This window comes from Labrus bergylta, chromosome 6, assembly GCF_963930695.1.
Source record: "Labrus bergylta chromosome 6, fLabBer1.1, whole genome shotgun sequence".
Lineage (NCBI taxonomy): Eukaryota > Metazoa > Chordata > Actinopteri > Labriformes > Labridae > Labrus > Labrus bergylta.
In genome coordinates, this window is record NC_089200.1 from 22,090,130 (window position 1) to 22,115,405 (window position 25,276).

The window sequence follows — 25,276 nt, forward strand, 5'->3', positions numbered from 1 at the left end:
CATATACAAGTGCATATTGTTACAGCACAGAATAAGGACTTTAGTAGCTTTACAGAAGTTTGTAGGCCTACGTGACCTATTAAAATATAATCTGTTTTATCTATAATTTTTTTGTAGCATACATAGGGAGCAGTTCATATTGCCCTATAGCAGGAGTTGTTGGGACACTATGGTTGGGACAGTGTTGAAGAGCTGGAGGAGGATGGTGACAGGGGGATCGCGGAGACCCCCCCCCCTCACCTCCTCCTCCCCCCTTGCCTTGTGCAACACATCTTCTGTTCTGCGGTAAAGATGGCGGCGTCAGAGGGGGCGCGTAGCGGCCGGACAGCGGTGGAAAGGTTTTGAGCAGCTCCTCAATACACCGATTATTGCAGGTCCGGGTTGCCGTCTGTACATACTCGGACACCGTAAGGATCATCGCGAGAAAGGCAATCGCTGTCACACGCCGCGGTTGCAGTCTTATTGTTCAGGCAGGGTGGGTGGGTTTCACTGCTAGCTGAACAGGCTAGCTCACACGGGCTAGTTGTCGTTAGCTCGGCGAGGGAGAGTGAGGAGGGGACTGAACACTATTCGGGCCAGGCCGCCCCCAGCTTGAGGGAATGTGAGCCAGAGGTGCGCAGGGGGGGTTGCTCGCTTCGTCCCAGACGTCCTTACACCAAACCACCGGGATGGGACAGCAGGTAGGCCGTGTTGGTGAGAGCACATCGACCGGACTCCAGCCACCACAGCCCCACGCGTCCCAACCGCACCAAGGGAAGGGGAACCGGGCGAGCGGCGCCGGGAGGAGACCCCGAGAACCCGCTGCTAGCACCGGGACACCACCGGGAAGGGTCGCTGCGGTCAACGTGCCCGACCCAGGGATCAATATATTCGTGCAGCATTCAGGTAACGCCACGTTAATTTTTTTTTAAATCTGGTCCAGGTGATGAAGTGTTCACTCTTATATTTGTTTGCTGATGATTAGCATGTGCTAGCTGGTTCAATGCTAGTTTGACAAACGACGCGTTAGCGGAAATAGCTTCTCCGCCAAGACCGAAGCTATCAATGAGATGTAATCAGTCTATTGTGTGTGTGTTGTGTCAGGAGGTGTTTTAATCAGGGGATGGTTAATAAAGTGGCTCAGATCTGCCACCGATATAGCAGTATGTGTGTTCTGCATGTGACCTAGTGATCCCAAAGGAGAGACAATGTTTTCGATAAGAGGGAAGAGTCTGCTGTGCCCCCCATAGGATCATGACTAAAGTTCGCTACTTGTGTTTTTTTTTTTTCTCTGAGGCCCCCTTTATGTGATACTTGGTGTGATAAACACTGATTCGTGCCTGCGGATATTGAGCAGCAATCCCACTCCATTAACTCAGTGAAGCAGCCACCGCAGGCTCACATCACAATAGGCTTGTGCTTTTCACATGCTCACTTACATCCTCTGTGTGATAGTGTCAACTTGTGAGAGCACATTCAGCAAGCTGACTGCACACTGTGGATCACACTGGGAAATCTGTGTTTGACATTATTTAAGTCAGCTTCTTTCATGAAATGAAAATCAAGGGTGAATCTATTCTTGTGCGGTTGTGATTTAATACTCCCAACATCTTACTTTAAACATGATCAGTGAAATAATTAGTTGACTATGTAAAAGATCACAGAATAGGTGTGGCAGTCCCTCCCCTCGCCCATGTGCCTGCCTTTAGAGCTATAGCTAAGCACTGATATTGTTATCTGCGCTGTGAGTCATGGAGAAATGGCCCGACAATAACTCTCTGTGCCCTAAAAGGCTCGCCTTCCTTCCTTTAAGCATGGTCTGAATGGCTGACATGGGCTTCTAACAAATGGTGATGACAGGATGCCTACGAAGTAACGTGCGTAATTCAATCACCATAATGTATTCTATTTTAATGGACGTTTTGTTGTCGATACTCAATTTGATTAACATGACAATCATGTAAGTGCTCTCACATTGTTAACCCGGAAATTGTTCTTTTTGTGTATGACATCATTTGCCTGACTTAACATGACACCCTGGGTGTAAACTTTGTTGTGTGTTTTGTGCGTGTCTACTACTGTTGGTTTTGTTTCTCCCTCGTGTGTCCTCCAATGCGTGGTAATGTCACGTGTGCTGCACTGATGTTAAACTACTGGCATAACTCACCTGGTTTCCGCTGATATTCCAGCACCAATTGCATTATGCAAGGACACATACAATGTGCAAGATTTTGGTACCGGATCACATTTTCAATTCCTGGCTGGTACATCTCAAAAGGAGCCCTCCTCAGCTTGAGGTACATGTACAGAAGGACAGACCTGCTAAGTGCTCAACCACTCAGTGGCTGCATCATTGCCTTTTCTCCGACGTCTAGGCAGGAGTGGCCTTTTTATAGCAGCCAAGATTCAGTCACAAAGCCACTCTGCTGAGAGACTGCTACTCTTCAGAGCACACAATAATAGAACAAAGGCTCTTAAGTGAGCAAGCTTGGTACTGTGAACTCAGTCTTACACTTACTATCAAACCTCTTCTTTTTCATCTATTTTGTATACATTCAGTGCTTATAATGGCTAAAATTATTTACCTTATAATGTAATCCAGCATTCAGTATGTTAAAGGGGGAAAAAAACAAAAACTGTAATTTACAACTTCAAGTCCAAATTGATGTCACAGCAGCAAAGATTGTTTGACTGGAAGCCACAAGACATCTTATTTTATTCATTCATATTATGCACGGATTTAACAAAGCATATAATGAAGTTCATAATCATGTATTGGAAGTCATAAATGGGGTAGATGACTGAATAGAATAAACCAATATTGATTTTGTTATTTATTTCCTTATAGTGTTGATCGGTTGAAGTGATGTTGTGGCTTTTTTTGACAAGGACATCATGTAAGTAGGTCTTGTACAGGGGAAGTTCAGATAAGGGGAACTGTGATTGTTCCCTGCAGGGAAACTGAAGTGCCACATCAGCAAAAGGAAATGCAAAAAATAGTTAATTTCCCAAGCTATCAGGGCTCGACATGTTAGAGTGGTTTAATAACCCTGCTTTATGAAAGATAGGCACACGGCTAAATGATGCCTTCTTGTTGTGTAATTGAAAGGTGCCAGTCTATGTGGAATGTGCTTTTGTCTATTAAACCTCTGCCGATGCATCATCCAGGGAGTATGAATGTGTATCATCGTTGCACATGCTCCCAGGGAGTTCCTGTCAGATTCTCAAACCACAGAGCCATTTAAGGGGGTCATATTAGAGGCTGGAGGTCGTCAGTGGAAACTGGTTTGTTCACGTGTGGCCTCTACCTCCCTCTTTCCCTTCCGTTCCCTTTTTCTCAAAAACTGTAGATTCCAGCAATGGGCTGTATCTGTTTCTTCCCATTTAAGAAAAGAGAACTCCTGTCCCTTGCTCAAGAGTGCAGCAGTTCCCCTCAGCTCATCCCCTGTCTCACATAGACGATGTTAACCCCTCTGCACAGAGGCCAGCTACAAAGGGCTGAGCTAAACAAGGCGACGGGGAGCAGAGCGACTCTGTGCTGATTCAATGAGTAGCAACCTTCATGAGTATATTGATAGAGGTGCAGAGTTGGTGAATCAGTGGCAGCCACATATCGATGGCTCCACCTATTTAGCTTTGTCAGGAGCTCAGAGATCTCCCATCTCAGCAATGGGGTTTTGTGATGCACATTCTGCTGTGTGAAGAGTCCTGTGAACTGTCACAGAGGAGCAAGCCTTCATAATGGCCGCTGTAAGGTTACCCCACAGTTAATCACTTTCATTGCTTTGTTTGAGCACATGCCTTATATTTAGCATACCGCTATATGAGTTTCTAGTTTGTTAAAGAAAATCTGTGTTAATTGGCCATATTGAAAAGAACCAGTTCCAGTACATCTAAAGGTTCTTTTTATAAACTTGGCAAAGCATTGAGTCAATCTATTTATATCCTTAACAGATCATAGAAATTGGGGGATCTGAATACTCCTTGGCAGCAGTTCTGATGGTGAAGGTAGAGCCAGCTGCTGTGCCTAAAGTGCAGCACTGTTAAAGCTGCCCGAGACGAGCGATGCCTGGATCCAGGATCCATGGACCTAAGCTGATTTGCATCATGTGTGAAATTAGATTAGAGACAAATCCACTTCACTGTGGACCTTATGTGCTAAAACCTAAACCACAGAGATAAGTCACACAGAAGCCACGTATCTAGGGAAAATCCAGTTCGGGGTACTGATATTTTAATAGGCATTGATATTTTCCTGGAGTGAAGATGATTTGTAGATTAAAAAACAATTTGTTGTTCTTTGTGCTATTAACCACTAGGAGGAGCCATGGCCACACCTCCTCTGGATGGCACTGTCTGGAAATTAGGGCAAAACAGACGAGTCTGACAGACTTTCTCACATATGAGAATAAGCATGATATGATGGATGTGTTGAAGGAGACATTGTATTTCAGTATCATGAAATCATCATCAGAAATGAATTAGAACACATCAAACATGATTTTGATCTGGAGGCTGCATGTACCATTGTGCACTCTGTAATGGTTGTGGGTTGAATAATTTACGTCTCCCTGTGCCTTTGCCCTCATCCTAAGTGTGGCTTGTACCACAGCTGACTGCCAAGCATCTCTATCCCCAGCTCATCTCTTTTGAACCCTGGCTGTTGCAACTGACCTCATCTCAAATCTTTCAATCTTTGTAAAATGCCTTTTCATTTCTAAGAACAGCATGTATACTACATTATGAAATGTTAAAGCACTGACAGCACAATTTAGATATTTCTCGAATGTGTTAGTAAGAATTTTGTGATTGTGTTGTTGTGACTGTATGCTTCTGAACCAAAAAGAATAGTTTGCAACCTTGAGCCTGTGTGTCTACTATCATTCAACCTTCTGAAGCCCTAGTTTTTATTGCCTGGCCTCCTCTCTCTACAATTGATATCATAAGAGTCCTCAAAAGTGAGGATAATTCAGAAAAGTAAGTGATTGGCTGTGCAGATGGCAGATCTATCCCATTGCATCTGTCAGCTTTAAAACGTTTAAAACTTTTGTGTAGAGAGGTCTTGCCAAATTGTTGAAGTAGCTTCTGGTTAAAATCACAGAAGCTGCAATGGTGCAGCAGTGAATAGAGGGATATGTGCTAGGAAAGAGGGGGAGTCCCGGTGCCAAGCTTGTTAAGCATTGATTCGCTTCCAGGATCAGTCTTCAGTTGCTGGCATTATCATTGCTGCTTATCTTTTGGGTTCCAGGCTGGAGACTTGGCTTGGAATGCACACTTGCACACACTTACTGTAAACACAGACACATGCATGCTTACACATACACACATTCATTCATGCACACATTCATACACACACACTCTCTCTCTCTCTCTGTTTCTTTCTGTCCTTGTCAGTGTATTTGTAATGGGTGTGCAGCTCTTAGATAGGATTATCCAGCACGTCCTACTCCTTCAGTGCAGTTGGCCTACAGCTGACCAGTCAATCAGAAAACCGTAATCCGGACGCCCTATGGCACTTCTGTCCTCAACTATCCTGTCTAATGCGTATGATTATTCTGAGAAGAGACGACTAAAAGTTAAAGTTGTGTGGATACTATTCGACCAAAATGGGAGGATCAAGAGATATTGGTGTACGTCTTTTTTTTAAATTAAAGTAGACATGGCACCCTTTTTAAAAGAGCATGAATTGCAGCAAACAATGTTTGGAATGATTTTGAAATTGTGTCAACATGCAGTTTTTCAAAAAGAGCACAATTCAACTCCATTATTTACAATCCTTTCAGCAAATACAATCTTTTGCCGTGGTCAGTTCTCTGAACTGTGTCAATGTAAAGCAGCTTAAACGTTTAACCTACAGCTTATCCACACCACACAGATTAGCTGTTCAGATACCAAGATTACTCACTTGGTTCTTTCTGTAAATCCTCCCTGCTTGGAAAGATTAAAAGCGAGCAGGTGGCAACAAGAAGAGTTCATGTTTTCATCTCCATGCTTTGTAGATGTCCTCTGTGGTGAACACACCTTTTCAAATGTAGGGAGTTGTCTGTATTAATACATTCTTCAGATAGACAGTGTACATCACTCACATCGATCACATGATGCATTCAACATGATCTTAAGACTGCGGGTTAACTCTTCTTTGTGCATCAAAATATAAAAAAATATTTGACACACTTTTAAATAAATGATTGCATTTAGCAAATCAAGTGTAGTATTTTCCATATATGTAAAAAGAAAAGCAGTTTTATCTAAAGCCATAATATTCCATTCATCTGCTCAGTTGTCACGTAAAGGAGTACTTAGCATTGTTGGCAGCACATTTAAAGGGAAGCACTTAGAGCCCATTATTAACCCGTAACACGCCCTGAGAGAGGCAGGGCAGGGTGAGCAATGGGTTAGGGCTCCATTCTCAATTCAACGATGATCCACTGGCACTTAGGTCCGGACTGATGTTTGTCCACTCCCTCACCGGTTTATTTCCATTTATACTACAGTAGGCATGGAGGCTGAAGAGAGAACATACAAAGGTGTTTCAGTATGTGACTTCAGGCTTGTGTGTGCATGTTTGGTTGCTTACTCAGAAAGGGTTGCAACACCGGGATGTGTTAACGACAGGGTCTGATAGATGGAGACATTTGAATCCTCCAGTGTTGATGTGCACCAATTGTGGCCCCAAGGCAAGTTCATACACGGTGTTGGTTGTAGATTACTGCATCATCAAGTGGTTCAGACAGATTTATGCAACAGAAGGGATTTGTGTTTTCAAGAGAAATGTCTTGTCCTCATAAACAAGGGAATATCTCCATTAGTCCCCCCCCCCCCCTTCACACACACACACACACACACACTTGTGATGTTGCATTAATGAGGCTATTGTCCTTTGTCTGGTCCTCATGAACAACAACTGTCCCTACTCACTCCTTTCCAGCGAGAGATTCTTTATGGACTGTTGTTTATTAAACAACTTAAAATCTTTTTAGTAACATGTTGGACACAAGTATGTTAACTTACACACAGCGCCAAAAACAACGTTATCATCATTGTTGAATCTAACGTCCTGCCTAAAGCACTAGATGACATCTTCAAATGTTCTCATTTATTGACAAAAAGGTCAGAATTCAAAAATATAAAACAGAGATGAAAGTCAAAGAACTACAACCAACATCTTCTCGATCATCGTATGCTTATTTGATAGATACTGGCACCTTTACTTGTTTAATATTTGTTGCTTTAATACAACATTTTGTTATGTAACATGAACACTCTTCTAATCTCAGCTTTAAAAAAAGTCCTTGTTTGTTTCTATTAGTGTCTTTTTGCACTTAAGAGTGCTTTCAGTGCAAGGTGAGGAAAGTTTGGGACTATACCCATAATACTATTACTAATAATAAACCTGGCCCGTTTGAATGTTTGCCTCTTCCCAATCTGTATTTTTAAGAGATATCTTAATATGTATCTGTGTTTTTTGCATTTATGAGACAATTTGAAAAGTTAATCTGTTAAAACTTGATCTATCAGTAAGGCTCAGAGTGATCTTGAGTGACCATGAGACAAAATAAATAAATAATGGTCTTAGATTACATCACACAGTAGATATGAGTCTCCCAGGCTCCAGCCCTCCTTGTTTTGTAATCAATGACTCTTCACCTTCTCTGTCTGTGAGTGTGCCACAGGATCTGACCAGGCCTGCCCTGTAGCCTCTCTTATGTAATATCTTGTTCTATGTGGCTCTCATCCGCAGCATTGTCTCAGGTTTTTGCCAGGGCTTCCTGCAAGCAGCCAGCTCCCCATCTCCACAACACTACCACTATGTGCTCTGCACAGTTATTTCTGGACGTCATGCTACTATGTTTTGTTCTCCAGCAGCTAAAAATACACATTTACCTCGCTAGCCACTGGCTCCAAATACGATCTGTATTGTTTTTGATTAGGGTGTGTGAGTGATGTGATTGTGTTATTTAATTGTTGGCCAAAGGTTGTGGGTGTTGAAGTGAAAGCTGTATTGATATATGGAGGCACAAACACTCGTACAAACAGCTGCAGGGGAAGCAGTAGGATTGTAGGGTAGCCAAGGAGAGTGTGTGTATGTTTGTGTGGTGTGTGTGTGTGTGTGTGTGTAGATGACGTGTGTGTCAGGGTCACCTCTGTCACAGCTGTCTTAGGGGGTGCAGGCTTAGCGTGCCCCTCAGACTTGCATACCCTCTCCGCTCCACTCCACACAAAGCCGTAGTTTCTTGAGAACGCACATGTGATACACTTCACAGCGCACACACTTAGAGGCACGGGCACAGACACACGACAAACCAACTGCTCCCTCAATCAAACTGTTCAGCGAGGTTTGATCCTGGCCAAGTGGAACATCATTTTTGCTTTTTGTCTGGCATAAGGAGGATTAGAAACCAATCAAAGAAATATGAGGAGCTTAATGAAACTGGAGCATGCTTTGAAAACTATTTAATGTAATTAGGATATTTGACCCAAAAATACTTCTCTAATCAGTTATTTAGTTTCTCTTTGTCTATAACTTTTTGTCTGGGACGGTTGTGATTGAGATTCCTCAGAATGAGAGCTTAGACAAATGTATAATATCTCTATTTCAATGAAAACATTCCTGCAGAGAGTGCTGCTGGTGTGATGTAGCTTTGTAAGAGGAGCAGCGCTGACAGTTGGCTCAGCCTGGCTACAGCAGTTGCAGTCATATGCAAACACACATTGACTTACACATCCACACAGAAGAAAAGTGTGGGTCAATAGGAGCCCCCCCCCCCCCCCCCCCATGCCCCCTTAGGGGAACAAGACCAACCATCTGCTGTTAGCCACAGTGCTGTACCAGGCTACACACACACACTAACACACGGCACGTAATCGCACACATGCTCTTTCATCTCAACTTTCCTCCATACCACACTGTGCCCCCCCAACCCCCATCACTGTATACATGCCTCTTACTCCCCGACTGCACGCCTTCCTCACTCTTTCTCTCTGCCACGTTTTGCCATCCTTTTAATGTGCATTAAACCGCAGAGAACATCAGTCATGGATTTCTGTGCTCTCCAGATGGACCTTGGAAATTTTGACTCTCTGCGGCCACATCAAAGCTAGTCTGGAGTTCCCAGCAGGAGGCTGTTAGTCGCTACTGTTACTTCAGAGGTTTAGGAGGTTTGAATCAAGGACGCCGTGGGTAAATACTTTTTCTGGGGGGTCTCTTTCTCTTTGGATTACTTTACGAATAGCATTGGTACTCCAAATGTGAAGAGGATGGTTTAGAGAAGTAACACTTGCGTCTTTTAGTTTTCCTTTTTCTTTGCCAGGAGAATGAACGTTTGTGCTTTTCAGTCTCCATCAGTTGTGTCTACATGGACAAAGTCAAACTTCAAATAACTGCATAGAGTCAGTACGGCGGACCAAGAAAACCACATTGTTTCTTTGGACACTCGGACTGGTAGCTGAGCAAACCAGGACAGAACATGTACTGGGAACTGTGGCTGAGCCAGGTCACAGCCAGTGCCGCACTGCAGTGCATGCTGGTCCAGAACAAAGGTGGGCTGACCTAATATGTGCATGTGGTCGTATAGTGGACATACTATAGGGACTTCAGCTTAGTTGTTGAACAAAGTAGAAATATATTGTGTTGATTTGTTGTTTGGATCTCTCTGCTCTCATCTGCCTTCATGGCATGTGCCTGCCACATGGCACATGGTGTCAAACAACAATAGAAACTGTGTTTATTTCTTTCTACCTTGACAAGTGTGGAATGAAAAAGTAGTTAGACAGTACATTGTTGGTTTTTTTTTTATGGAAAGAAATCAAGTATTAAATGATTTCAGTGATGTTATTAGATTTTCAATGTAGTGAGTCATTGGGACCCGCAGGAGGTGATTTGAATGAGTCCCATGGAAATAAAATGTCCCATTAATTTTGTAAACTTGAAAAGCTAGGTCATTATAGCATAATTTATATTAGAAGATGGAATAATTGGTTAGGTTTGCCAGTGAATGGAAAATATACAACTGCTGGAGGAGGGAGATACTGTAACAGATCATTTTCCTTTAATTTAATCTGCATGGCTGTGTAGGTGGAAGCTTGTAGTGACGGGGATGTTGAGAACTAGAATATGGAATTGAAGTGTCCATAGAAGCAGCTTCTATGTTGTCTTTGTCTATTTAATTTCCACATCATACCCATGTGAAATTTCTGGTGGCCTGAGACTTCAACTTTTTCAACCGTTGACATTGTAGTTTGACTGAAATAAAAATCAGTGGGGAAAATTCAAGACCTCATCATTGAAAGACTTCATGACTAGCTGAACGTAACTTCTAAACCATTTTTTTTTGTCTTATTGACACTTTTTTGAAATTAAAAAAAAAGCTAGAACCCCCCTGTGCTTTTTCTGTTGCAGCCCTTGATATAAATAAGCATTGGGAATTACATAGTCATAGAGTTGTTGGTGCTTTGTGTTAACACAATAGATTTTCAACCCGTTGTCATGTACTTAGCAAATAGATTATGCGTAAGATTGCTTGGTTATTGTCAGAGTCGCTGTTGTCACTTTGAAGCAAATGAAAACATGTAATGTGACAATGCTTATTAATGATTTTCTTTTTCAAAGTTCCTGCATAACAGTTCTTGAGTTCCATTTCCTATCCCGTCTGTTTCACCACCCTGCTATCTCACTGACTCAGCAGCTGTTCAGACATGCAGGCACTTTGGCAGCAGCTGTTGAGTGTAGCGCGTGTTAGCTACGCATGTACTAGTTCATCGTTTTGTGTCGGTGGGTGTGTTATGTAATTATGGCAATCACTGCACTCTGTACAGAATGAGAATCTAGCCCATCCTAGAGGTTTAAGCTCCGCCCTCTTCCTCTTTGTATAAACAATCAAACAAAAACACTCCTACCTCAGATCTTACCTGGCTCGGGCTAGACACGGCAGGCTTCTGTGTGAAGTGATAATAGTTCCCTTTAGAGAGTGGTTTGGTTAAAGTAATGCTTTTGAGGTGCCTGCAGGCAAACAGCAGTTTTGAGGAAGAGTGGGTGGCACTGAGCGGCCGCCATCTCCAAACGGGGCTCAGGCAGGGGAAACCACCTGGACAGACAGGTAGATAATCTGCATAATGGACTCTCAGGTGTAGGGAGACTTTTAACTTTGGCTCATTTTGCTCTAGGACATCATTCGTACCTCTCAATTACCCTCACACTATTTGTTTCCTAGTCTAACAGTTTTTCTTCTCTCTCCTTGACCTTTTCCCCCCCTCATCTCTCTCTCTAGAAGCTCTCCACAGGCCATTCGGCCTGGACTCGGCTGCGCTGACAGAGGCGGTGCGCTGGAGCTCCAAAGAAAACCTACTGGGGGCGGCTGAGAGCGACCCGAACCTCTTTGTTGCACTTTATGACTTTGTCGCCAGCGGAGACAACACACTCAGCATCACTAAAGGTATTGGCTTTATGGCGTTTTCTGTTTCTCTGATTTTCTGCAAAAGCTTAGATGTAAATGTGGGTTTCCTCCAAGCTATATCACAAATTTAACTCACTCTGTCTGAAACCCACCTGGTGGCAGCGCCTGCAAACATTACATAGAATTTATCAATCTTTTTGCTGATTGTCTTTTTAGTTTTTGTAGCTCACAAAGAGGCATCAATATTTCATTCTGTTGTCTGTTTCTTTACCAGCTAAAAACTCCTCACTGGAGCTTTAAGACTTCTCTTCATGTACTCCCTTCTTTGCATCATCACTGAACGCTGTTGTTTGGCTACGTGATGATACTCCTCCTCAATTTGTCTTTGAACACCACACCTTCCTGACAAACACTGTTGACATTTGTTGCTTCAGAACAGAGATTTCCTTTCATGTAGCAAACAGTCATTGACGTAACCCTCAAGGCTAGAAAAGTGACTGGCAGGTCAGCGGTCATGTTCATTGAGGAAAAAGTGTAGTTATGCTACAAGACTGTGGTGTGTCAACAGAGTCGTCACCAAACCTGTCGTGACATAATCAGGTATCAGAACCTCAGCTTTTGTCACACACCCCACATTCCTCTCTCACATTATACTGGACTGAATGTTTTCATACTCATTTTGTTCAATTATCAGATCTTTGAACAAGAAAATGCTACCTGAAAGTCTACAGACTGAATGACTTAAATACCAGTGACGTTTATATTTTGTCCCAGTATTTTCCCGATGTTCCTATTTCTTACTCTTCTTTTCTTTTCACATACTATTCAGTTGAAACCTAAACTGGTCAACCAGCTCTGGTTAAATGGATATTCATTCTTCTGTCCCTAACCAATGTAAAGTCTTAATTTGTGCCAGACTATTTTTATTATTCATCATTTTAGGACTTCCACTGCAGCTGCCCGGGATAAAAATGATGTTTTATACCTTGACTCATGGACTGAATCTCATATTCCCGCCCACATGCACAAGAGAGCGCCTGTGTACTCACAGGCTCCATTGCACTTCCTTGCTGTCCCACTTCTTGAGTCTGTCATATAGAAACACCAAAGCGTGCCTGTAATGATCCGCTAATATTGAACATGTTTAACAGTTATAATAACAGGTGGATGTGAACAGCGGGCAGAGGCTGATCACACAGAGGGACTTAACAGGGCGTGTCTGGGACTTTGTCTCTTTACTTTGCCAGACCAAACCAGAACACTGCTTTAAACATACATTGCTCCTGGTTTGAGGCAACAAGGTAATTAGCTTTCACTCTGACTAAACTGGCAGAGACAGCAGGTGGATTGTTGGGATGCATGCAGATAAAAATCACAGTTTAGTTTATGGTTGTGGATGTTATCTTAGAGATTTAAGTTTTGGGGGCTACACTTCCACAACATGAAGGTCAATACTAACTAATACTAACGATTTTTTAATTGACTGATTCAACTTTTACAGCAGATTATGAACCAGGTCGTCAAAGCCGAAAGCGGCTGGTCCAGCAGCAAAGTTTATAAACACAGTGGCTAAAAAAAATGGCTCCTCAGTCAACTATTACTGCAACACAATTTTAATCTGGGTGGTGCTGCTGTATCAATCAAATACTTGCATTCACACTTTGCTGCCAGATAACTTTGAATCGTGGATTTTCTACTTTTTACCTCAAACAACAAAAAATGACCACCTTATCTGATAAGATATACTTAAATGTCCCTGTAATGTAGGTACATGTAATTTGGACTCCATCTCTCAGTTGCACAGAATAAAAAAACAAATATATTCCAGAAAAAACAACACATCACTGAGCAGCAGCAATTCCATGTAACTGTCAAAACTTAAATCCTGTTTTAGTATTATAAACCGCCTGGAGTCATATTAGTCTTATACCTGTTAATCTTTCATAAAGCTGGATCAACTTTAAAGCTGATGATATAATTCAAACGTTTAAGGCATACATTTTGAAGGAAGGACAAACAATAATGAAGACAGATAGCACATTCATGGTGAAAAAGTCAGACCATCACACCCAGCCTGTCACTGCTGTCTTCTTTTCTTTTTCACCTTCACCTTTTCTTTTTCCAGTCCTTAGTCTAACCAACAGGACTCTTCCCTGCTCCTTCATTCACTGTCTCCAGCACATCCGCTTCTCTGCTCCTTCATGTCTCCTGATCTGACGTCAGACTGAGACAACAGACCAAGTCTCTACTTGCCCGGGTCCGCCTAGCCCTGTATGACAGAAATGCAGTCCACCCAGCCCTATCATTGTTCCACAGCTTCAGATTTAGTTTCACCACATGTCTGGTTTCTCCTGGTCATAACCTGTTATTAATGCATTATCATCTCCTATGTGACATAATGAGAAATGTAAGTCTATGTTGCACATCTGGGAAGGAATTGAAAGAGAACTGAGAATCAATCCTGGAATCAGCATGAAGATAACAACTCTTTAATCTCACATTCAAAAGTCAAGATAAAAACTTTTTTATTATAAGGCCTTTGTGAAAATGGCTTTCAAGGTTTATTCAAGGACTACTGATATGGAACTTTCTCTATTCTAAGGAGATTTAAGCAGAATTCAGTGTTGAAATTAAACCACAAGTGCCTCCTTTATCATGAGTTTTTTTTTTGACTATCTGGCTGTTATGTCCCTGATAGATACTATGTTCTCACACGTTGCCTCTCCTCTGTCCAGGTGAGAAGCTGCGTGTTCTGGGATACAACCAGAATGGAGAATGGAGTGAAGTGCGCTCTAAAAACGGCCAGGGCTGGGTGCCATCCAACTACATCACACCAGTCAACAGTCTGGAGAAACACAGCTGGTACCATGGGCCTGTGTCGCGCAGCGCAGCAGAGTACCTGCTTTCCTCCCTCATCAACGGCAGTTTCCTTGTCCGGGAAAGCGAGAGCAGCCCTGGGCAGCTGTCGATTTCTCTCCGCTACGAGGGGAGAGTCTACCACTATCGGATCAACACAGCCTCGGATGGGAAGGTAGAGTGAAATGAGATTAACAGTTCAGTTTTGTGGTGGAGTTTGCTCAAGTTATTGTTTTAAACCTGTACACACACAAACTCTCTACCTTCTCCCACTTAGGTGTATGTGACGTCTGAGAGCCGCTTCGCCACCCTCGCCGAGCTTGTCCACCACCACTCCACTGTAGCTGATGGCCTTGTCACCACCTTGCACTACCCAGCACCCAAATGTAACAAGCCCACAGTGTACGGCGTGTCACCCATCCATGACAAGTGGGAGATGGAGCGCACAGACATCACCATGAAGCACAAGCTCGGAGGTGGCCAGTATGGGGAGGTGTATGTGGGAGTTTGGAAAAAGTATAACCTTACAGTGGCTGTGAAAACACTCAAGGTAAGAAGACCACCCTTTCATTTTTTTTCCCACTGACCCTTAATGTTGAAAAATAGATTTTATTATTTCATACTTACTTGTTTGTGTCTCAACACCTTTGTTTCTGTAGAGGATAGGGCATGATCAAAACATAGTTATAGATCACCACCTGCTGGCGGGCTTTGGTATTACCGTGCATGCAATTATCACTGAAGATGCTTTGTCTGCAAAGTGTATCCAACCCGCTGATTAATTCCTCTTTCTGTGTGCATATTCTTTTTCTCTAATGACAGGAGGACACCATGGAAGTTGAAGAGTTTTTGAAAGAGGCGGCAGTTATGAAGGAGGTGAAACACCCAAACCTCGTTCAGTTACTAGGTCAGTAAAACCAAATAACTTGAATACAACATTAATTTCAGTACACTGACCCAAGCCCTGAAATTGTATTTGGTGGACACTAACTCTTAGGCAAGGCAATTTTATGTCTACAGCACTTATCAGCAACAAGGCAATTCAAAGTGCTATACACAAGACATCGAAAGCATCACGACAAAGAAACAATAAAAGAGGACATTCAGAAAGTATAACAAAAAATCAAGCCTTTAACATACACAGTTATACAGAACATAAAAACTGAATGCTGCTTCTACTAACTCTTAGAAAACAGAAGCCAACAAACACTAACTTCTGCCCCTCCTGCAGGTGTGTGTACGCTGGAGCCTCCTTTCTACATCGTGACAGAGTACATGCCTCATGGCAACCTGCTGGACTACTTACGAGATTGTGACAAGGAGGAGGTGAATGCTGTGGTGCTGCTGTACATGGCCACACAGATCTCCTCTGCTATGGAATACCTGGAGAAGAAGAACTTCATACACAGGTAAAGGGATATCATCAAAGTGTATCTCTGTGTGTACAAGATCACATATTAGTGCATTTTCCACCTTGCTTCCCCCCTTTTCCTCTCTATCTTTTTCTCAAATGTTTCCTTCGCTGTCCATGTTTCAGGGATCTTGCGGCGAGGAACTGCCTGGTCGGGGAGAATCATGTCGTAAAGGTTGCAGATTTTGGTCTGAGCAGGTTAATGACTGGTGACACTTACACTGCGCATGCTGGGGCAAAGTTCCCCATCAAATGGACTGCACCAGAGAGCCTTGCATATAACACCTTCTCCATTAAGTCTGATGTCTGGGGTGAGAACATACATACATCTAAAGTCTTGTTTTTCTCTCTTGTGGCTTATTTCTGAAGTCCTAATGTTTGATCATAAAAAATGTCTTTGTTACAGCATTCGGGGTTCTGCTCTGGGAAATTGCCACCTACGGCATGTCTCCCTACCCTGGTATCGATCTGTCTCAGGTGTATGACCTCCTGGAGAAAGGTTACCGCATGGAACAGCCTGAGGGATGCCCACCCAAAGTCTACGAACTCATGAGAGCATGTGAGTTGTAGTTTCTTACCCACTTATGTTCTGCCTTATTTATGAAGTAGTTGCAATTCACTAAAGACACATGACCAGAGGTTCACAGCACAAGTTTGAAAAGTTTGTTTTCTGTAAGTCATTCATAGTTTTCTGATGAAAATGCCCTGCAGTCATTTCCATAGTGTGGAGAAACGTGTTATTGTGTGACTTGCACAAAAAGACTTAAATCATAGTCCAGATCTACAGGATCTGTAATGGTTTTAAGATATGTATAGTCATCCAATACAGTACTTCCTTGTAGTAACATGACTTATTTTCTTTCTCTCTACCAGGCTGGCAATGGAGTCCATTGGACCGGCCTTCATTTGCAGAGATACACCAAGCCTTTGAAACTATGTTTCATGACTCTAGCATCTCTGAAGGTACAATAACATGTATCTTATCTTCTGCTGGCAGAAAGAATGTCTCCTAGTTTATATTGAAAAATGAATAAACCTTATTCATCTATGAAAATAAAAATATATGTATATATTTAAGCAACAATGTGTATGGGTCTTTTGTGTGTTAAATTACTGTTGTGAAATTTACATAGGCTTATTAAGAGGGCAAATGTATTTATTCTTGTAAATTTTCATTACTACTGCTTACTTAATGAGTTTTTCCCTGTTTGTACTTTGCAGAGGTAGCAGAAGAGCTGTGTAAGACGGCCTCCTCTGGTCAATGCGGACCTCTGCACTCTTTCAGTCACGACATGCCCCTGTTGCCTTCCAAATCTCGCACACTGCACAAGCACACAGAAAACAAGGAAAACATCGAGGGTGGACTTGATGGACGGTCCGACCACAGCACGCACGGTCATGCAGGTACAGCCCGACACGCCTACCTTACTACCAAGCAGTCAGATGCACCTCATTATGATTCTGCAGGTATGCAGGATGTCACTGATGTACAGAGCACACTGCAGCGCCGTCGAGCCCGCCGTCTGAGAAGAAGAGCTGTCATTTTCCTTCCTAAGTGACCACTGGTGCAAACATCCTTCTGCCATCATCTGCTGCCGTCTCAAGCCCCGAACCTTTAAGCATCTCATTTGTTCAGCCATGACATTTGTGTCCTCATGTCCATGTTGTAAAACACCTATGAAACGTTTCTAGAAGAAACGTAAGTCCTGTGCACTTCATATAAAGATAAGTTTTAAGCATACACATTAATAATATATCTTTATCCTCCAGCATTATAAATGGGCTTTTGCTTCATCCATCATGTGATCCATGGAGTTATTCTAGGTCCCAAACACCCCCTTAATTATAAATATATAACACGCATCAATTTGAAAATATCATTAGTGATTAACTGAACCTTTGCTGCATGCCTCAGTTACATACTATGTATGGTAACTGTTCATTATCTGTGAAATAATTCTGTCATTCCAGGGGTGCAAACTTGTCACCTTTCGGTGAAATTCGCCGTTTTGGATCCCAAATAGGTCATTTGTGTGATTCATTTAGATCTGCAATAAAAATATTTGGAGGGGGGGGGGTCTACTGCAAACGTCGAGTTGTTTCATACTGATTGCGGTCTGATTGCTCAACATGGCACAAAGAAAGTACTTCCGGCCCCTGTAGCCATCATTGCAACGCGGTTGGCACAAAATCTTGGAGGTGCGCAGCTGGGCGCTCAGATCCTCTGCGGACCATTCTCGCACCAACCGCAAGAAGCATGAAACCTGATTCAATGAGTCACAATGTGCAACACATGGCTAATTTACATAACGTTATTTTTCCGTGAAAACACTGCGTAAAGACTCGAAGTCTGGCTAGCAAGCCAGCCTTTCTGTTAAACATGCTGTCTGATCACATTTACCGTCTGGTAGCCATAGGTAAAGATGTTGAGAGAAATGTGTGCTAGCTGAAGGTAACTTCATACAGCTTTCTGGTTCATTATTATCTCAGGCAACATTAAAGTGACAGCTGGTCAACAAATGTAATAAGAGAGGGAATATAAACTTAATGAGAATCAGCAGGAGCAAAACATCAGGTTAATATATTGATAATGTTACATATGTATGATAGAAGATGGGAAAATATTGCCATACTTGATGACTGTGTTATGATGCTCTCTCAGTCTCTGCTCTGAGAGCTACCTGCATAGTGACTGCCCTTCACTTCACCCCTTAGTAGAACATGGTAAGCCCTGTTCTGCAAATTCATCCCATTTATAAAAAGGGACTCAAGGTTGGGTGCACAGGTTTTTCATGTGTCACTGAAGCTTTTTCAAAAAGTTAAAACAGAACATAGATATAGACAAGCAATTGTGTTGTTCTTATTGTTTTCACTGCTTCTTTAGTCTGAATGCTAAAATCGTTTGTAAATTAACATTTTAAAGCTGATATTTAAAAAAATAATAACAATCTTCCCAGGGGAGCATGCCCCCGGACCCCCCGAGGTGGTTTGGATCCATGTCACCTTTTTCATCCCTGATCAGTTTGCACCCCTGCATTCACTATTTATTTCATGTTTTATTATTCTCTTCGACCAATCAATGCCTGGTTTAACTTCATGTAACTTCATGTCATCTAATCCTATTATTAAATGTTCACAATGTTGTCTGTTGTTTGTCTTGTCTTGTTTAAGTTATCACCTATTTATTTGATTTATGTCAGAAATAAAAAAGTTTCAATTGTTTGTTTACCTGTTTGTAAAGACCAAAGTCTGTCCCTGTCTTTGTCACCTCCTGACATCTTTTTTTTTTTTTTCCTTTCTGGCGCTGTCTCCAATTTCTTTATCTTTTTTGTTTAGTCCATGAACATTAGAAATAAGTAATGAAGCATTCAGGGCTCATTTACCCACAATCATAAAAGGTGTCATGTGAGCATTAAGCATGTTGCATAATATAAAGCACGAATGGCAGAAACATTAAAGGCTCGATATCTGATAACATGTAGCCACAAACTCCAACCTTTCTTTACTGTCCATGTCTGATGTGATGTGTTAATCTCCCGTTTGTATTCATAAGCATGCCAAATTGTGCACCAAACTGTGAAGAAGAACAGTGAAAAATATTTTTCCCTCATTGAACAATAGCCTGACTAGTACCAGGGTTGGTCTGGATGCATTTGCCATGTGTTACCAAGTCCTCTTACAAGAGCAACTTGAAGATTATTGAATTAGTGTGTGCATGCATATGTCTGGTATGCACAACTTTCCGTCTCTTTTTCAAAAATGCTTTTTTTTTTCAATTCTGAGGAGAGTCGTCAGGAGAATTTCCTGAGGAGGAAAGAAAGACTTTAAGAGAGGAAGGGAACAGTTTTATCTTGTTTCAATAGCATGCAGCTGTCTAGAATGAGTGACATAAATGTATAAGCGTATTGAGAGCAGACTACTTCATTACTTGTTTCTCATGAGTTATTAAGCAGCCTTTAAACCAAGATGGAGTCAGTCCTGCTGACTTAAGCCCAGCTGTACTGCATAGTTTTAATGAAGTCATATCTTCTCTTCACAGGCTGGGCTTCTACGTTGTTAGGTGGGGAGGGTCGATCAGGCAGCTCCCCGGCTCTGCCCAGGAAACAGCAGCCACGAGACAAGTCCCCTGCCAGCCTTTTAGAAGATACACAGGATATGGGCACGTTTACACGAGACCGCAAGACTGGCTTCTTTAGCTCCTTCATAAAGAAGAAGTCTTCCTCCTCCTCTTCCTCCTCCCAGTCCTCTCAGCTCCAACAGAATCTCCCAACGCCACCAAAAAGGAGCAGTTCTTTCCGGGAGATGGAAACACAGCCTCATAAAAAATATGAGCCTACCGCCGATTTCAGCGCTCCCCCTCCCCTGCCCCAGTCGGACAGTCTTGGCGGCTTCTCTGCTTCTCCCTCTCACTCCCACGGGGAACCCACCCAGAGTCAGTCACGCTGTTGTGGGGCTGCCTTTGGGCAGAAACCCTCAGGTGGGGGGCTCGGCTCTCAGGTGTCTAGCGGCAGCAGTTGGAGTGGGTTGGCGGGTTTTTTCACTCCTAGACTTATCAAAAAGACTCTGGGGCTACGGACAGGGAAGACAGCCTCTTCAGAGGAGGGTGGAAGTATAGCTGGAGGGTCTAAACCCTTCCCTCGGTCTAATTCTACCTCCTCTATGTCAGCTGGGCTACCAGACCTGGAGCGCATGGCTCTGACTTTACCCAGGAACCGCAGTGCAAAACCCCCTCTAGAGAGGACTGCTTCCACAACATCCCAGCCAGAAAATGGGGCTGCAAGGCCTTCAGAAACTTTGCTGAGGAGGATGGATGAGGGCACTGCACAGATTAGGGAAAGGCCCAAAGCCAAGCTACTACCCCGGGGCACTGCTGCAGGAGTGAGGGCACCAGGGGTTGGGGGGGAGGTCGGGGAATCGGACAGTCTGTCTCGGGTCAGGGAGGGCAGAGAGGAGAGTGGGGGAGGTCTGGACCGGCAGCAGAGTTGGCCTTCTCCCTCTAAGACTTCGAGTTCAAGTGCTTCATCAACAGGTGCACCAACCCACAACCACAAAGTTCCAGTCCTGATCTCGCCAACGTTGAAGCACAGCCCAGCTGACGTTCACCTTGTCGGACTAGACTCACAGGGGAACCGCTTCAAACTGCTATCAGAACACCAAGCAGAGCGGGACAGGCCGCGGCTTGTGAAACCCAAATGCGCTCCTCCTCCCCCTCCCACCCTGCGCAGCCTACAACACTCCTACAGTGGTGACGGGGAGGAGCAGGTAGGAGGAGCACCTGTGGAAGTAAACGGAGACACTTTGAAAGGTCACAGGTCAGGACGGACATCAGGAGGAGCAACGACAGGAAGACCGTCTGTGCCACCACCACAAGTGCCTCCCGCCTCCTCCTCCGTCTTTTCCTCGTCGTCCTCCACCAACACAACTCCAACCAAAATGGCCAACGGAGCCACCAACTCGGCCTCCTCCGTGCACACACAAGGTTCCAAAGTTGCACTGCGGCGAACCAGGCAGCAAACAGAGCGCGTGCCCCTGGAGCGCGTCAGCCGCGAGGCCCTGCTGGAGTGTGCCGAGTGCCTGAGCAGCGCCCTCCATGCCAGCTCAGAAAGCCCCGCCACCAGCCAGGTGCTGGATGCTGGCCACCAGCTGCTCGACTACTGCTCAGGTTATGTGGACTGCATCTCTCAGATGAGGAACAAATTTGCCTTCCGGGAGGCAGTGGGGAAGCTGGAGCTCAGCCTTCAGGAACTGAGGGCCTCCTCGTCGGGAGGCGGAGGGCTTAACAGCATGGGGCCCAACACTGTACTAGACAACCTGCACAGTTGTATTAAAGAGATTAGTGACGTAGTGCAAAGGTAGCCACTGTGACACCCACTGTCACCTCCAACTATCAGACGGATCGCTTTTATTCCCTTGTTTATGTTTCTGGTTTTATGGACTGCTTTTTGGGGGACGAAATTAGAAGAATCTCTTGAGTACCTCACATAAATCACTACAAAATATAATATTTTTTATTGTTTACAAACAACAGTTTCATTAAAAGCCAGTGTGGACACTAATTTTGCTCTGACCTGTACATATTGAGAAATTTGTATACCAAACTAACTATGGTTTGAGTCACACCATGAAATGTCTGGACCCACGTCTCCACCTGGCCGTGATAAAGGCCTCTTTGTACATGAATGTTGAGTGTATCAGCTGTTTATAGCCAGCCCAGATAATAGGTACAGTCTGAGCTCATTCTGCCAATCATTCAGTCTGTCACATACTGAGAGAGAAACATGATGACTTAAGCCCAGCAGTGTTTTACAAGTGAGTAAATTATCAGTTGGGTTTGCTTAGTTTCAAAGTATTTTGCTGAATGTCTGGGAACCATGAGCAATTTTTAAAGCCATTTTAATGTATGATTGATTGGAAACAACATCGCCATCTGAATTCAGTAAGAGTTAAGGTTATAGGGTCTCAATTGAATTCTTTTATTTTTTTACAGATGTTTTTTTTTTTATATATATATATAATTTTCATTCAATCGATTGCAACTGACGGTATTTGTAGGTAGAGGGACAACATTGAAATCTGGCCAACTTGTGTTGCTACAGATTTAAACCTCATTTTATAGAATACTCTTAAAGAATAAACAACTCTTTAGACACTGACATTCCCGTTCCCACATGTCTACACAAGGTGAGACTGTTAAGAGAGAACTCAAGGGATCATTTACATAATTGAAAGTTGCTTGCATTTAACAGGCGTGTAATTACACTCAACTTAAACATAGCTTTCAGTATCAAAATTGAAATGATTTTTTTTTTTTGTTACTTCCATGTAGAACTAATAGGCGATGATCCATTAAGGGCGTTCTTATCTAATGTATAGCATTCGAATTTGCTTCAGTGGCACAGCTGATGTTCACAACTTAACACAGTGCCACATAAAGTCCCCTTAAGCATTTCAATATTTATGTCCAGTTGTCCTTGCACACTACATTTCTACCTTTTATCATGGAGCATAAAAGAGTTAGGGGAGAGGGAGAGCACAGGGTAGCGCATGAGCAGGTGAACTGGGACAGTATTTCTATAAGTGTCCTTCTGAGTATGGACAGTGCTGGATTCCCTGTAGCCTTGTCATGGCCTCAGTGCCTCAAATACTTCAATGTATGAACACTGCGATATGCAGAGACCTACTTTACATGAATCACACAGTACTGATCTCTCAACAAACTGCAGTATGTCTTCAGCACATGAGCAATTTGTACATTATTTGATCAAAAAAATGCGTTTTAGAATGTCTGTATGAACTTGAATTTTAAATTATTCCTGTTTTTTTTTTTTATTAAAAGCACAGAGAAAATTTATGTAAATATTTGATTTATTTCATATCCAGGAAACAAAAGATTTATGTGTTGCTTAAAAGATAAAGAGCAATGTTTTTGACTGAAGAGATGTATTACAAGACTGAGGCTCATCCACCCAGATCTGAATATCTGCTTTATGAATGTATTATTCTTCCGTTCTGTATCCGGTCGAATGTTCACCTGCATGACTCTTTAAAATCTTAAGGTGCCATTTACTTTGTTTTTATTTATTAGATTTTTTTTTTATTTTTTTTTGGCCCGTGCTTCTAATTCTTGTCACTTACCTGATTAAGTCCAGAAACAGATGCTCTGTTTTTTTGAGCACAAGCAAAACTGTGTACAAAGACACAAAGCACAGGTATGTTTTATTTTCTGTACTTCACATCTTAATGTACACTGGATAAGGCCTCAGACACATCACTTCATTGACACATGTACTAACACACAATGTAATCTGTAAACACTGCAGGTCCATAACACTTTCAAAAGGCTTGTTGATGACACTTGATTGATTGACAAGTAAAAGTTTTGTCTACTTGTTTTCTGGTGAACTTTATGTAACGATTTCACGTAATCGTGTGTCAGTATAAATGTCCATGTTCTTGCCAAACAGCATCGTTTGAGACACACTTACGATACATTTCTATTCACTGTGAGTTTCAAATTACACCGACTTCAAAAATGCCATCATGCTTTATAGTGTTTATTGGTGCCTTTTTGTGAACAAATAATTTATGTGCAAAACACTTTTGCTGCAAAATTTCACAGGTATTACAAGTCCATCATTACAACCTTCATGTGTTTTCTTTCCTTTGTCATAAGATTGTAATAAGGCGCTCACTGCACCATGCATTTATGACAGTTGGAGGTTAATGGTCAGATTCAAACTTGAAACCCAAAGTTGGTGCACTTTCTCAATTAGCATCATTTTATTTGATATACAAAGGCCATACATAAGAGGCCAATAAAACACCTAAAAAAGGTTCTTCCAACACATAAGAGTCCACTGCACTAATCAGAAGCTGCAGTTTTGCCTTTCTATCCGACCACACAAGAACCTTATTTAAAAAAAAAAAAAGAAAAAAAAAAGGATAATAAATGCCCAGCACCAGTCTGGCCACATTGCCTGTTAGGTTTCTGTTGATTAGAAGTGCATATCTCTGCAGCAGGATCTCCAAAAAGCCTTATCAAAGAGTTAAGAGGAAGTGTCATACTACAGAATTGAACACATTTCCAGTCTGGGCCTTTTTTTGTTTGTTCCAAAATATAAACATGATCATTTACTATGAATGAAAAGCAATGTTGTTTTTTTCCCATAAATCTAGTGTCTAAAATACTAGTGTTCAATATTTAAACAGACCACAAAACTCTACTCATTCTCAGTATCAGTTATCTGCATCGTCTGTCTTTCTGTTGTGTGCATTCATCCTGCATATCTTTCTTTCCCTCCTGTCTCCCTGTTTTGGAGAACAGCTCTGGATAAACGTGTGTACACATCGTTATACCAAAGGCCACTTCTTCAGTTGTACGAGTGCAATGTAAACCAACACATACAGAAATGGAATATGTGAATCTAAACAGGGATGAAACATGGCAGAGATGTTAACATTAACTTTTTTTTTATTGTACAAAGAACATATATTTTGTGTTTTTTTGTTTTGTTTTTCTATTTAAAGTTCACGTTATATTACTGTGAAGTTTTGCTTATCAGTGTTAAGCCTATTGTAAATAATAAAGATATTGATGAGTACTTTTTTGCCTTGTGGTTGTATCTCTTAATATATACATATCGACAGTGAAATGTAATAGAATAAGCAGAGGGTTGAATTAACAATTTATAAAAGACCATTTAAAATCCTAATCTAATAATAAAGTTCTACTTGTGAAAACCAGCTAACTTTGTTTACTCACCCTCTAAAGATACCTTATACTGATTTGTATTTATGTATTTTTAAATGAGGGTGTCTTGGTAGATGGATTGTGATACAATTCATCATCATCATCTATACCAAAACCAAAACTTTTGACAGAATTATGAATGTATTTATTAATTTATTATATTAACTATCGCTATCAGGAAACAAGCATCCACAATCATCAGTTTAAAATCACGTGTGAATCAATCAGTGGGAAAAATAAATCTCTAAATAACTGACAATATTTCTAAAATTTATCAGATTTTTTAATTGTTTTTTTTTTTTTACATTGAATTGAAATCTGCCTTGCAAAGTCACTTTTGAACTTTCAGCTCAATAATTAGTTTCCGTCAGAAATGGAGAGATTGAT

General features: G+C 42.1%; 1 protein-coding gene across 4 annotated transcripts; it reads left to right on the forward strand.

Moving 5' to 3' along the window:
* Window positions 1-291: 291 nt before the first annotated feature.
* abl2 (c-abl oncogene 2, non-receptor tyrosine kinase) lies at window positions 292-24,740 on the forward strand. 4 transcript variants are annotated; one of them, XM_020631816.3, is made up of 11 exons: window positions 292-885; window positions 11,247-11,411; window positions 14,108-14,403; window positions 14,506-14,778; window positions 15,051-15,135; window positions 15,460-15,637; window positions 15,766-15,950; window positions 16,046-16,198; window positions 16,513-16,602; window positions 16,861-17,043; window positions 19,679-24,740. In XM_020631816.3, exons 1-11 carry the CDS (start codon window positions 669-671, stop codon window positions 21,493-21,495), a joined length of 3,642 nt encoding a protein of 1,213 aa, XP_020487472.1. In that variant the 5' UTR covers window positions 292-668; the 3' UTR covers window positions 21,496-24,740. The 4 variants fall into 4 exon arrangements, with proteins under 4 accessions (XP_020487472.1, XP_020487473.1, XP_020487475.1 ...); XM_020631817.3 differs by having other exon boundaries at window positions 11,250-11,411; XM_020631819.3 differs by lacking the exon at window positions 292-885 and adding an exon at window positions 10,864-11,075 and having other exon boundaries at window positions 11,250-11,411.
* Window positions 24,741-25,276: the final 536 nt, after the last annotated feature.

Coding starts and splice junctions, on each gene's coding strand:
- abl2 (XM_020631816.3), top strand. CDS start 669: ATGGGACAGCAGGTAGGCCGTGTTGGTGAGAGCACATCGACCGGACTC. Junction 14,404..14,505: donor ACACAGCCTCGGATGGGAAG/GTAGAGTGAAAT, acceptor TCTCCCACTTAG/GTGTATGTGACGTCTGAGAG. Junction 15,951..16,045: donor CATTAAGTCTGATGTCTGGG/GTGAGAACATAC, acceptor TCTTTGTTACAG/CATTCGGGGTTCTGCTCTGG.